The 12002-nt window shown below is 41.6% G+C and overlaps 1 protein-coding gene across 2 annotated transcripts in view; it reads right to left on the bottom strand.

Annotated features, from left to right (window-relative positions):
- LOC112215692 (nuclear receptor-binding protein 2) overlaps window positions 1–11783 on the bottom strand; it is a 75283-nt gene extending 63500 nt beyond the window's left edge. For both annotated transcript variants that reach the window (XM_024374955.2, XM_024374956.2), the window contains exon 1: window positions 11164–11783. In XM_024374955.2, the coding sequence (XP_024230723.1) occupies window positions 11164–11283 (120 nt within the window). In that variant the 5' untranslated portion in view covers window positions 11284–11783. The remainder of the gene's footprint in view (window positions 1–11163) is intronic.
- Window positions 11784–12002: the final 219 nt, after the last annotated feature.

Raw genomic sequence — 12002 nt, 5'->3', positions numbered from 1 at the left:
TCTTGTTAACAAATGTTACGTTCCCCAGTTTCTGTGTTGTGGTTTTGTGTGTGTGTGTTTCAGGATGGCTTCCTGAAATTCCCCCAAGCAGGTGATTGGTCGGCCACATCGATGATTGGAGAGCTGACTCCGCACCCTCGTCAGGATAAAGCTGTATCCCATTAGACTCCTTCTCCAGCTACATAAGCCAGTGCTCTGTTGCTTAGAAGAGAGCTGGGGGTTATATCATATGTTGGTTGTTTCTCAGAAAGAGATTTGGTATGTACTATGTTAGTTGTTGCTGAGAGAGCTGATTGTTATGTCCTGAGTTTTATTATCAGTTTTTGTTGTGAAGTATATTGTATTATTCTGTTTCATTTGTTCCCAGGGGTGAAGGGGAAGGCATCTAGGGAGTGCTTAGGCATGAGGCCCGCGGGCATACATAACCCGTAGTATTCACTGTCTATGCACACTAGGTAAGACCTGGGTGGTACACCCCCATGTATTTTGGTTAGTGCACCAGGTGGTGCTAAGTTAGGTAAGTAGTGGGTAGGCAGATAAGATAGAGGGGGCGTTGACATTTACTTTCATTGCGTTGGATCCGTCCAGCCCCTTTTCCCCATATTACCATATGAAGGAAAACAGTCAATTCTCTGCTTTTTGTCATCCTTACTTGCACCTACATTCCCATACATCTTTAACTCCACGAAGAGTTGAGTTTTAGCAGGGTGTTGCGTTCCCTCTTCCTAGAGGTGTACGTAACAACCAACTAATTTGTGCATGACAAGTAATTTTTCCAACAATTGTTTACAGACAGATTATATCACTGTATCACAATTCCAGTGGGTCAGAAGTTTACATACATTAAGTTGACTGTGCCCTAAACAGCTTGGAAAATTCCAAAAAATGATGTCATAGCTATAGAAGCTTCTGATGGGCTAATTTACATAATTTGAGTCAATTGGAGGTGTACCTGTGGATGTATTTCAAGGCCTACCTTCAAACTCAATGTCCCTTTGCTTGACATCAAGGGAAAATCAAAAGAAATAAGCAGAGAAAAATAATTGTAGACCTCCACAAGCCTGGTTCATCCTTAGGAGAAATATCCAAACGCCTAAAAGGTACCACGTTCATCTGTACAAACAATAGTACGCAAGGATAAACACCATGGGACCACAAAGCTGTCATCCTGCTCAGGAAGGAGACGCGTTCTGTCTCCTAGAGATGAACGTACTTTGGTGCGAAAAGTGCAAATCATTCCCAGAACAACAGCAAAGGACCTTGTGAAGATGCTGGAGGAAACAGGTACAAAAGTATCTATAACCACAGTAAAATGAGTCCTATATAACCTGAAAGGCCGCTCAGCAAGGAAGAAGCCACTGCCCCAAAAACGCCATAAAAAAGCCAGTCAACGGTTTGCAACTGCACATGGGGACAAAGATCATACTTTTTGGAGAAATGTCCTCTGGTCTGATGAAACAAAAATAGAACTGTTTGGCCATAATGACCATCGTTATGTTTGGAGGAAAAAGGGGGAGGTTTGCAAGCCAAAGAACACCATCACAACCGTGAAGCACAGGGGTGGCAGCATCATGTTGTGAGGGTGCGTTGCTGCAGGAGGGACTGGTGCACTTCACAAAATAGATGGCATCATGAGATAGGAAAATTATGTGGATATATTGAAGCAACATCTCAAGACATCAGTCAGGAAGTTAAAGCTTGGTTGCAAATGGGTCTTCCAAATGGACAATGACCCCAAGCATACTTCCAAAGTTGTGGCAAAATGGCTTAAGGACAACAAAGTCAAGGTATTAGAGTGGCCATCACAAAGCCCTGACCTCAAACCTATAGAAAATGTGTGGGCAGAACTGAAAAAGCGTGTGCGAGCAAGGAGGCCTACAAACCTGACTCAGTTACTCCAGCTCTGTCAGGAGGAATGGGCCAAAATTCCCCCAACTTATTGTGGGAAGCTTGTGGAAGGCTACCCGAAACATTTGACCCAAGTTAAACAATTTCTAGGCAATGCTACCAAATACTAATTGAGTATATGTAAACTTCTGACCCACTGGGAACGTGATTAAATAAATAAAAGCTTAAATAAATCACTACTATTATTCTGACATTGCACATTCTTAAAATAAAGTGGTGAACCTAACTGGCCTAAGACAGGGCATTTTTACTTGGATTAAATGTCAGGAATTGTGAAAAACTGAGTTTAAATGTATTTCGCTAAGGTGTATGTAAACTTCCGACTTCAACTGTACATATAAGCACTTGGCCCCTCCCAGGACCATACAATTATGGGAGGCTGTGTAGTCTTGCCCTCCACAGTGCATTTGGAAAGTATTCAGACTCCTTCATTTTTTCCACATTTTGTTACGTTCCAGCCTTATTATAAAATGGATTAAATAAAACAATTCCTCATCAATTTACACACAATACCCAATAATGACAAAGCAAAAACGGGTTGTTAGAAATTGTTACAAATTTATTCCAAATAAAAAACAGATACCTTATTTACAGTGCATACGGAAAGTTACATTACATTTTGTTACGTTACAGCCTTATTCTAAAACGTATTTAACTGTTCCCCCCCCTTCAATCTACACACAATACCGCATAATGATTAAACAAAAACAGTTGTTTTGCAAATGTATTTAAAAAACTGAAATATCACATTTACAGAAGTATTCAGACCCTTTACTCAGTACTGATGAAGCACCTTTGGCAGCGATTACATCCTTGAGTCTTCTTGGGTATGACGCTACAGGCTTGGTACACCTGCATTTGGGGAGTTTCTCCCATTCTTCTCCACAGACCCTCTCAAGCTGTCAGGTTGCATGGGGAGTGTCACTGCACAGCTATTTCCAGGTCTCTCCAGAAATTTTCGGTCGGGTTCAAGGCCGGGCTGTGTCTGGGCCACTCAAGGACATTCAGAGACTTGTCCTGAAGTCACTCCTACGTTTTCTGCTTAGGGTCATTGTCCTGTTGGAGGGTGAACCGTCGCCCCAGGTTGTGGTCCTGAACACTCTGGAGCAGGTTTTCATCAAGGATCTTTCTGTACTTTGCTCCGTTCATCTTTCCCTCGATCCTAACTATTCTCCCAGTCCCTGCCGCTGAAAAACATCCCCACAGCATGATGCTGTCACCACCAAGCTTCACCATAGGGATGGTGCCAGGTTTCCTGCAGATGTGACGCTTGGCATTCAGGCCAAAGAATCCAATCTTGGTTTCATCAGACCAGAGTCTTGTTTATCATGGTCTGAGCGTCCTTTAGGTGCCTTTTGGCAAACTCCAAGTGGGCTGTCATGTGCCTTTTACTGAGGAGTGGCTTCCGTCTGGCCACTCTACCATAAAGGCCTGATTGGTGGAGTGCTGCAGAGATGGTTGTCCTTCTGGAAGTTTCTCCCCTTTCCAGATGAACTCTGGAGCTCTGTCAGAGTGACCATTGGGTCACCTCCCTCACCAAAGTCCTTCTCCCTCGATTGCACAGTTTTGCCGGGCAGCCAGCTCTAGGAAAAGTCTTGGTGGTTCCAAACTTCTTCCATTTAAGAATGATGGAGGCCACTGTGTTCTTGGGGACCTTCAATACTACAGAAATGTTTCGGTACCCTTACCCCGATCTGTGCCTTGACACGGTCCTGTCTCGGAGCTCTACTGACAATTCCTTCGATCTCATGGCTTGGTTTTTGCTCTGACATGCAACTTATATAAACAGGTGTGTGCCTTTTCAAATCATGTCCAATAAATTTACCATAGGTGGACTCCAATCAAGTTGTAGAAACATCTGAAGGATGATCAATGGAAACAGGAAGCGCCTGAGCTGAATTTCGAGTCTCATTGAAAAGGGTCTGAAAACTTACGTAAATAAGGTATTAGAAATTACATTAAATTGACTGCATAGAATTCATACATTGACCTTTAAATGCAAACTGCCACTGATCTATAATTATCATTAAATGCTTAGATATAAATGCTTTATGAATGGAAAAATAGATGACTTTCCTTTGAGTTCATAGAATTTATACATAGACCAGAGTTCAGGTGGGCATTTTGCGCTTCAGCCACCAAAGGGAAAGGAGGGGTGTTCAATAACAAAATTACTAAAATCATGAGAAGGGCTTACAAAGAAACACTTCCAAAAGGACTCATTCGAGGTAGAAAGGAGTTGGAGCACTCAACAACAAAAAAGCTGAGATGGATTAAAGTGAGCGAAAATAAATCAATTGTACAGGATGTGAATAGGCGACTGACGTTTCGACATCAAGCTGACATCTTCCTCAGCGTGACCTGACCATTGCATTTAGCTCTTGTTTATAGCCTAGTGGCCCATTGAGACACAACAATGTAAGAAAATAATCATTAGACACTCTGGATGCTAAGAGGCTAAACGCTGATTTTTCACTATCCTCATTTCTATAATGTTGTTGCGTAGATTTGATGTGTCTCTGGATTCAAAGACACCCACATATCACCTGAATATTTTGACATTGCCTATTTTACCTTTATTTAACTAGGCAAGTCAGTTAAGAACAAATTCTTATATACAATGACTTGCTACCGGGGAACAGTGGGTTAACTGCCTTGCTCAGGGGCAGAATGACAGATACTTACCTTTTACCCCTATTAACAAGACACACAATTTCTTATTATTAGCATTATTTTGTGCTGTAATTTGCCATTTACCTTGAACCATATTATCATTATTATCTTCTTAGATTCTAACATTTGTTTAACATGAATTTTCTTTAGTAGAGAAGTAGTGGTTTCCCAAACTCGGTCCTGGGGCCCGCCATAGATGCACGTTTTGGTTTTTGCCCAGGCAAAACTACACAGCTCATTCAAATAATCAAAGCTTGATGATGAGATGGTTATTTGAACCAGCTATGTAGTGCTAGGGCTAATGCCTAAACGTGCACCCATGCGGGCCCCAGGACTGAGTTTGGGAAACCCTAAGAAGTATTCAATTCAATGCATGTTAGAATCACCTTTGGCAGACACCTTTGGAATCATCTTTGGATGTCTTTCTGAGTAAGTCTCTAAGAGCTTTCCACACTAGCATTGTTACCCATTATTCTTTTCAAAATTCTTCAAACTCTGTCAAATTTGTTGTTGATCATTGTTATTGAACCACTTTCAGGTCTTGCCATAGTTTTGACTTAAATCTGCTATAAAATCTAACTCGGCCACTCAGAAAAAATGTGGCCAGTTACATTTCCTAATGTTTTGTTTAAGCTGGCATTTTACCTGAGAAAAGTAGGCGGGCACACTGATAAAAGCACCAGAGAAAAGTAGCTACACATCAGTCAGAGCACTGTCTGCTGATAGAATGCCCTTCGTGAATTCTCATTCAAGTGGAAAAGTGCAAACGAAGCACAAAATTTGTCTGATGCTGAGCAGAAGTTACAATAAGAAGAATTTTAGTTCTGTGTAGATTTCCTGTGTGAAAAACGAATAATTCTGCATTAATGTGACCCCTAAGTTTAACTTGCTAGTTATCTAAGTAAGTGGCTGAATTAATAAGGTGACTTGGCATCGTATTGTGTTAACTCCTCCAAAGGGCTTTGACTTCTCCAACACAGCAGAAGGTTATCTGTACAGCTGCCACTGCTATCTCTTGATTTCCTTGCGTTTTTTCTCCTCTCTGTTCTCAGCCAGTCTGCTCCTCCCCCATCTTCTCCGGTGTACACGTCCACCATCTTCTCTGAGCAGAGCAGGCAGACCAAACTCAATACCCCAAACAATCAAAGTGAGTGTATACATGCTGCTGCAGAGCCAGTACTGTTCTTCCTTCAGACAAGCATACATCAAAACTTTGTTCATTTGCACAATGTCTCTCATTCACATCGCTTGTATATGTCCAAACTCACAGAAAATGCCAGTCAATAGCTCCTACCTGTATATGTATAACTTTATGAGCTGGATTACCTGTCTTCGCAATTTGTTTATTTAAGTTAGCATATTTAGCTAGCAGCCTCCATGGAAATTCACTATTACTTGTGCTATTTTTGTTAGCATTCTGGTAAGACGCCCAATGGGCGTTTTTTGCGTAATACTGTAAATCCCAGGATGAGAGAAGGATGGTTTGACAATATGCAAATCTGTCTACCGCCCAACCCTAGAGAGTGGTACTTAGTAATGTGTTGTATTGGATTTGCCCCAAACAAAACACGTTGTATTCAGGACACAAAGTGATTTGCTTTGACACATTTTTTTTGCAGTATTACGTTAGTGCCTTGTTGCAAACAGGATGCATGTTTCGGAATATTTTTATTCTGTACAGGCTTCCTTATTTTCACCCATGTCAATTAGGTTAGTATTGTGGAGTAAGAACAGTGTTGTTGATCCATCCTCGCTTTCTTCTATCACCGCCATTAAACTCTGTACTGTATTAAAGTCACCATTGGCCTCATGGTGAAATCCCTCAATGGTCTCCTTCCTCTCTGGCAACTGAGTTAGGAAGGATGCCTGCATCTTTGTAGTGAATGGGTGTATAGATACACCATCCAGTGTAATTAATAACTTCACCATGCTCAAAGGGATATTCAAGGTCAAGTCACCTGTTCGCATCCTGTCCACTGGACTAAAGTGAGATAAAATAAACCAATCCCTACTTTGTTGTTGTGTGCTCTAACTTTCTACCTCAAATTAGTCATTTTGGAAGTTTTTCTTGGAAAGCCCTTCACATACATAGACCCAACTTAGGCCTAATTGTGATGTGGCGAAGGGCTGTTAATGAGTTACGAATGAGTCGATGATCCTCAAACTACACAATTTTATTCAACAAAATGTACCCTGAGGGTTCAACCCTGTGGTGATCTTCATGCACCATTGGCCTCAGAGAGAAGAATAAGGTAAGTCACGGGCCTATACCGGCAGGTGGGGAGAATGGGGGTAATACAGGCTATATATCAGCATGATTTTCTAAATGTCATTTGGCCTTTTGGCATTTTTACTAACACTTGTATGGCAGAAGCACACTTGTGAGAACAGCCATAATGAGGACACTACGCTCTCATTATAATGATGCATCTATTAAGATATCTAAATATGAGCTCTTGCATAGCATGACATGAAAGTGCTATAGATATGCTTTGGATATTTTTCATTAACCTTTCATTATGCGGTTGGGACCTGTTAAACCACATTCATGAAATGCTTATATATGTGTAATAAATGTGTTATATGATCCAAGTTTCTCATAATAGTAGAAACAAGTGTCATTAATCACCCACGGACTGGTTCACAATAATGGAATATTCCACCCTGACAGAGTTACCATGCATTATTTCCCGCGATAGGATTAGAAACGTGACTTTTAGTGAAATTAAGCTGCAGCAGTGAGGCGCTTTCAAAGTGGGGCAGAGAAAAGGAAAAATAAACTAGACTTATTTTTAACTGAAAAATGTCCTAAGTCAATGCATTTTTTAGGAAAAAGACAGGTGCTGCTGATTACACTGCCATCGTCATTGAGGCAGAGGACATGTATGTGTAGCCCATGTATTTAATGCTGTCTGGCCAAAAAGAGTTTACTCCTCTTTTTGCCAGACAGCATCAGATACATGGCCTACATATAGTAAGACAGAGGTGTGCTGTTCCGTTCGCTCTGAAGTTTTTTCCAGAATTGAAGAAGAGTTGGCATTGAACTTTGAATTGAAGGAGAGTTGGCAGGTGCACAGATTATTATTGTCGCACCGGTCAGGATTGGGGTTGATTGATGCTCAATGTTAAAATAAGTAGGGATTGATTGATGCTCAAAGTTCAATTAAAATCTCCCTACCATCATAACTAAGCCAATATGACAGCAATGTCAATGATAATTCACAAATCACCTTGATTGGATGGATGTACACAACACACTCCCTGCCTCTGTCATGAGCAGTCCGGCCATTACCGAGAACCACATACTGGGTCCTTAGCATTAGAAAAAAAAGAAAATGTCTTGCCCCAACCTGGCTCAATATCTACGTGTTGGATAAGAACAAGATTAAAGCATCCATAAAGTGACCATTAGACTTGCCACCTTTCAGACTGCATACATTTGGAGGTGCAACAGTTTTGATTACACTTCTAATTTATCGCTCTCAAGTGCTCATTTCTGTCTATTAAGAACCAATGATGTGCTAACTTTTGTAGCATTTCTGACAATGCTAACATCTTTTTTTAGCCGAAGCTCAGTTCTAAATCCGGGACCAGCAACTCAGTTGCTGCCCAACAGTACAGCTGTTTGCACCAGGCTGCCAGGCATAATACGTGTATATGAACAAACCTAGGCTACTGTAGCTAGCTAGCTATATGGTGGTATTCAAGCTGAGGGTAATCAATAAATGCAAACAAATATTTTCATTAACTACGTAGGTAGCTCGGTAATATGAGCTTGCTTGCCCAAAGTCCAGCAGCTAGACTCTGTAGCTAGCTAACACTAGTCAGCTGAATGCTAGTTAGCTCATTTTCCCCCAACATCTGACACCCCCCAACTTCAGACACTCTCTAGTAGCTTGAGGGTGAAATCACCTCAAGCTCAACATTTAAATGAACTGGAAAATAACGGTAAGTTTTGCAACTAAAGACACCCTTCAAGCTAGCTGACCACCAATTTTCATCGCGTATTTTATATATATATATATACATACATTACACGTGTGTGTGTATATATAAATATACACACACACACATTTTGTGGGACACGCTGTACTTTGGTCAAATTGTCACGCTGCTACCTTACAATGCATGCAATGGGCTTCTGCAACACTAGACAGCTAGCTACTCCATAGTCCAAGCTATGGTAAGAGCTAGCCATATTTCACTGTCAGACAGAACACAACTCTAACTGCTGAGAAGACAAATTACTAGCTAAAGTTACATGTAAACAAACAGCACCTCTGCACTGAATCCTGTGTGCAGAGGTCGAAATAAAGGTTACAATAGCACTACCAATGACAGACTTCGGTTCCTTTTTTTTAAATCAGGCTTTGCATGTGGAAATGTTGTATAATACACCTTTAACTAGAGACTTCCCCTTAAAACCAACGAATCCCTTTAAAAACAGGCCTGGGGGGGAATCAATTTGAGTCAGAAGCATTCATTCTAATGTCAATTGACTACAAAGTGTAAATAAGCTCATTTTGTTCATAAAGTCAGTCTTGTCTAAAACGGAGTTTGGAACATCAGTAAGTCACAACGAGTAAATGAAGGTTGGGTTTGGATTACGATTATGTCAAAGAAATCATGCCCCCCTTTGCCAAACTCCAAGTGCAAATCACCCCTTCTAATTCGCTTCCCTTCGTTGAATGGGGCTCCGTTGTTTCATCGTCCCCAATGCAAAAGATCGCAGCCCTATAAGGATTGACCAACTATGGTTTGCATATGCCCTGCCAAAAGACCCTATCATGCAGAACAGGTGGTTGGAGTTTGTTGGTCCCCAGTGCAGTGGTGGTAAGTATACAGGTATATAGACCGTAAACTGCTGGTTATGTATATTTGAAAAGTTGTATAAAGAAATACCAGGGTTGATAAATTGGCCCAGCATCGTCCGGGTTAGGGGAGGGTTTGGCCGGCTGGGATGTCCTTGTCCCATCGCGCTCTAACGACTCCTTGTGGCAGCCGGGCGCATGCACGCTGACTTCAATAGGCAGCTGTACAGTGTTTCCTCCGACACATTGGTGCGGCTGGCCTCCCAGGTTAAGCGAGCAGTGTCAAGAAGCAGTGCAGCTTGGCAGGGTCGTGTTTCAGAGGATGCAAGGCTCTCGACCATCGCCTCTCCCAAGTCTGTACAAGAGTTGCAGCGATGGGACAAGACTTTAACTACCAATTGGATTTCACGAAATTGGGGGGAAAGGGGGGAAAGTACCAAAAAAAATTGCATTCATATTTTTGTTCTATGTATGTTTATATTTCTACACACACAAAACATTAGGTACACCTTCCTAATATTGAGTTTGCACCCCCTTTTGCCCTCAGAACAGCCTCAATTCGTCGGGACATAGATTTTTCATGGTGTCGAAAGTGTTCCCCAGGGATGCTGGCCCATGTTGGCTCCAATGAGTCCCACAGTTGTGTCAAGTTGGCTGGATGTCCTTTGGATGGTGGACCATTCTTTTTACACACGGGAAAACAGCAGCATTGCAGTACGAAACACACTCAAACTGGTGTGCCTGGCACCTACTACCATACCCCATTCAAAGACACTTAGATATTTTGTTTTGTCCATTCACACACTGAATGGCAAACATACACAACCCATGTCTCAAGGCTTAAAAATACTTATTGAACCTGTCTCCTCCCCTTCATCTACACTGATTGAAGTGGATTTAACAAGTGACATCAATAAGGGATCATATCTTTCACCTGGATTCATCTGATCAGTCTGTCATGGAAAGGTGTTCCTAATGTTATGTATACGGTGTATAGATCATTGTATGTATTTTTAGATATGGCCTACAGTAAATGTGTATTATTGTAGCGTCACCATCTTTACTGAAAAAATAAATACAAATACACATAATGTTAAGCTACATATTCATTTGAAGGCGTTAATAAGCTGCCCATTGATCAGCACAGCAATTAATAAAACAGGACCGTGTTTGCAAAACACGTCAATATTACACAGGTAAGGTAAAGGTGACAGAAATCAGGCAGACAGACCGTCTCTATAGTCCTCTATATAGGAGTGACTGTGTCCAACACACCGCCACCTGGTGTTATGTTGGGCACCTACTGACCCAGGTTTGAATCCTAAGCAACCTGAATACACATTGTTTAAAGTCCAATAGACCAACATACCTACAGTAGTTGGTTAAAGCTGTGCGCTGGAAATCTTTGGTACAGCATGGGTGGAGTAGACTAGGCATTGTGGCTATGTTCTGGCCCCTGACCATCCATTACTACATGAAATAAGGCCGCAGCTGAATATAGTTGCCTACCACTACTATGGAATGCATCGGCTGTACCTGCTGCTACAATACAGAGTACAGATAGGAAGGCACCATCCGACAGGCATCACCATCCAACCCCAATGATTATTAGATTCGTTAGGATGTAGACTATAGGCCTATCAGGGAATAATGTTCCAGGCAATCATGCTCCAAACAGAATTATGTTTTTCTTGTCTCCCCTTTAACTGTCAATATGTGAATCCCACAAGTTGAATCGCTGCCACCGGAGCAACCAAACAGATAGACCAACCTGCTCTTTTCGCTTTTGCCAGCGACCGCATGGGCTTTCCTCCAGGATTTCACTCTCATCTTCACTCTCCTCCTCCTTCCCCTCGGACCCTGAATTGCTCTCCGGGACAGACATAGTCATTGTATTCCGTATTTATTGTTATTTCCCAGTTGGTTTCACTCGAATGTAGCGCAAATGTCTATGCAGTCTAGAATCCCCGACGACACAGCTATAGTAGAGCTCAACACATCTTGCTGTGAGCACAGGGGTAAACCGTAGCAGTCAAAAATAAAGGTTTCATTAAAATACCTTCAAAATGTACGCCTGATAAAGTTCAAATAAAAAGCTTCAATAAATTATATAATAGTCGTGTTAATAGGTTAACCGAGGGAAAATATTATAGTCCAGTTTCCGCGCTCAACTGCATGCAAAATAGATTGCGAGATGTTGCTCCTACTATCCGTATTCACAGATGAAGAGCTAAATCATGTGTATGGAAGAAATATGTAGGAAAAAAGTTGTTCTTCCGTTGCCTCCTTTTGTTTCGTTAATTATCTCCCCCATTGACCGTATAAAGTATATATGTTTTTACATCTCCTAACACCATGCGTCATTGTTGTTGTTGGTTAATTCGCTTCTTCTTCTGTGAATTTTATATGGCGGTTGGCAACCAACTTTAAGTGGAACTATCGCCACCAGCTGGACTGGAGTGTGGACCACAGACAGTGAAGGTCTAAATCCTACCCAATAATCAAATCTCCAGAAGAAAAGAAAATACATAATTAAATACTACAACTCCCGAAGATTTCCCTGGCAGTTCACTTAATCCTGGCTTTTCAACCCCGTTACTCCTCAAATCC

This window comes from Oncorhynchus tshawytscha, linkage group LG16 (genome assembly GCF_018296145.1).
Source record: "Oncorhynchus tshawytscha isolate Ot180627B linkage group LG16, Otsh_v2.0, whole genome shotgun sequence".
NCBI lineage: Eukaryota > Metazoa > Chordata > Actinopteri > Salmoniformes > Salmonidae > Oncorhynchus > Oncorhynchus tshawytscha.
Note: the sequence above shows the minus strand (reverse complement) of the source record. Positions and strands in the feature narration are given on the sequence as shown.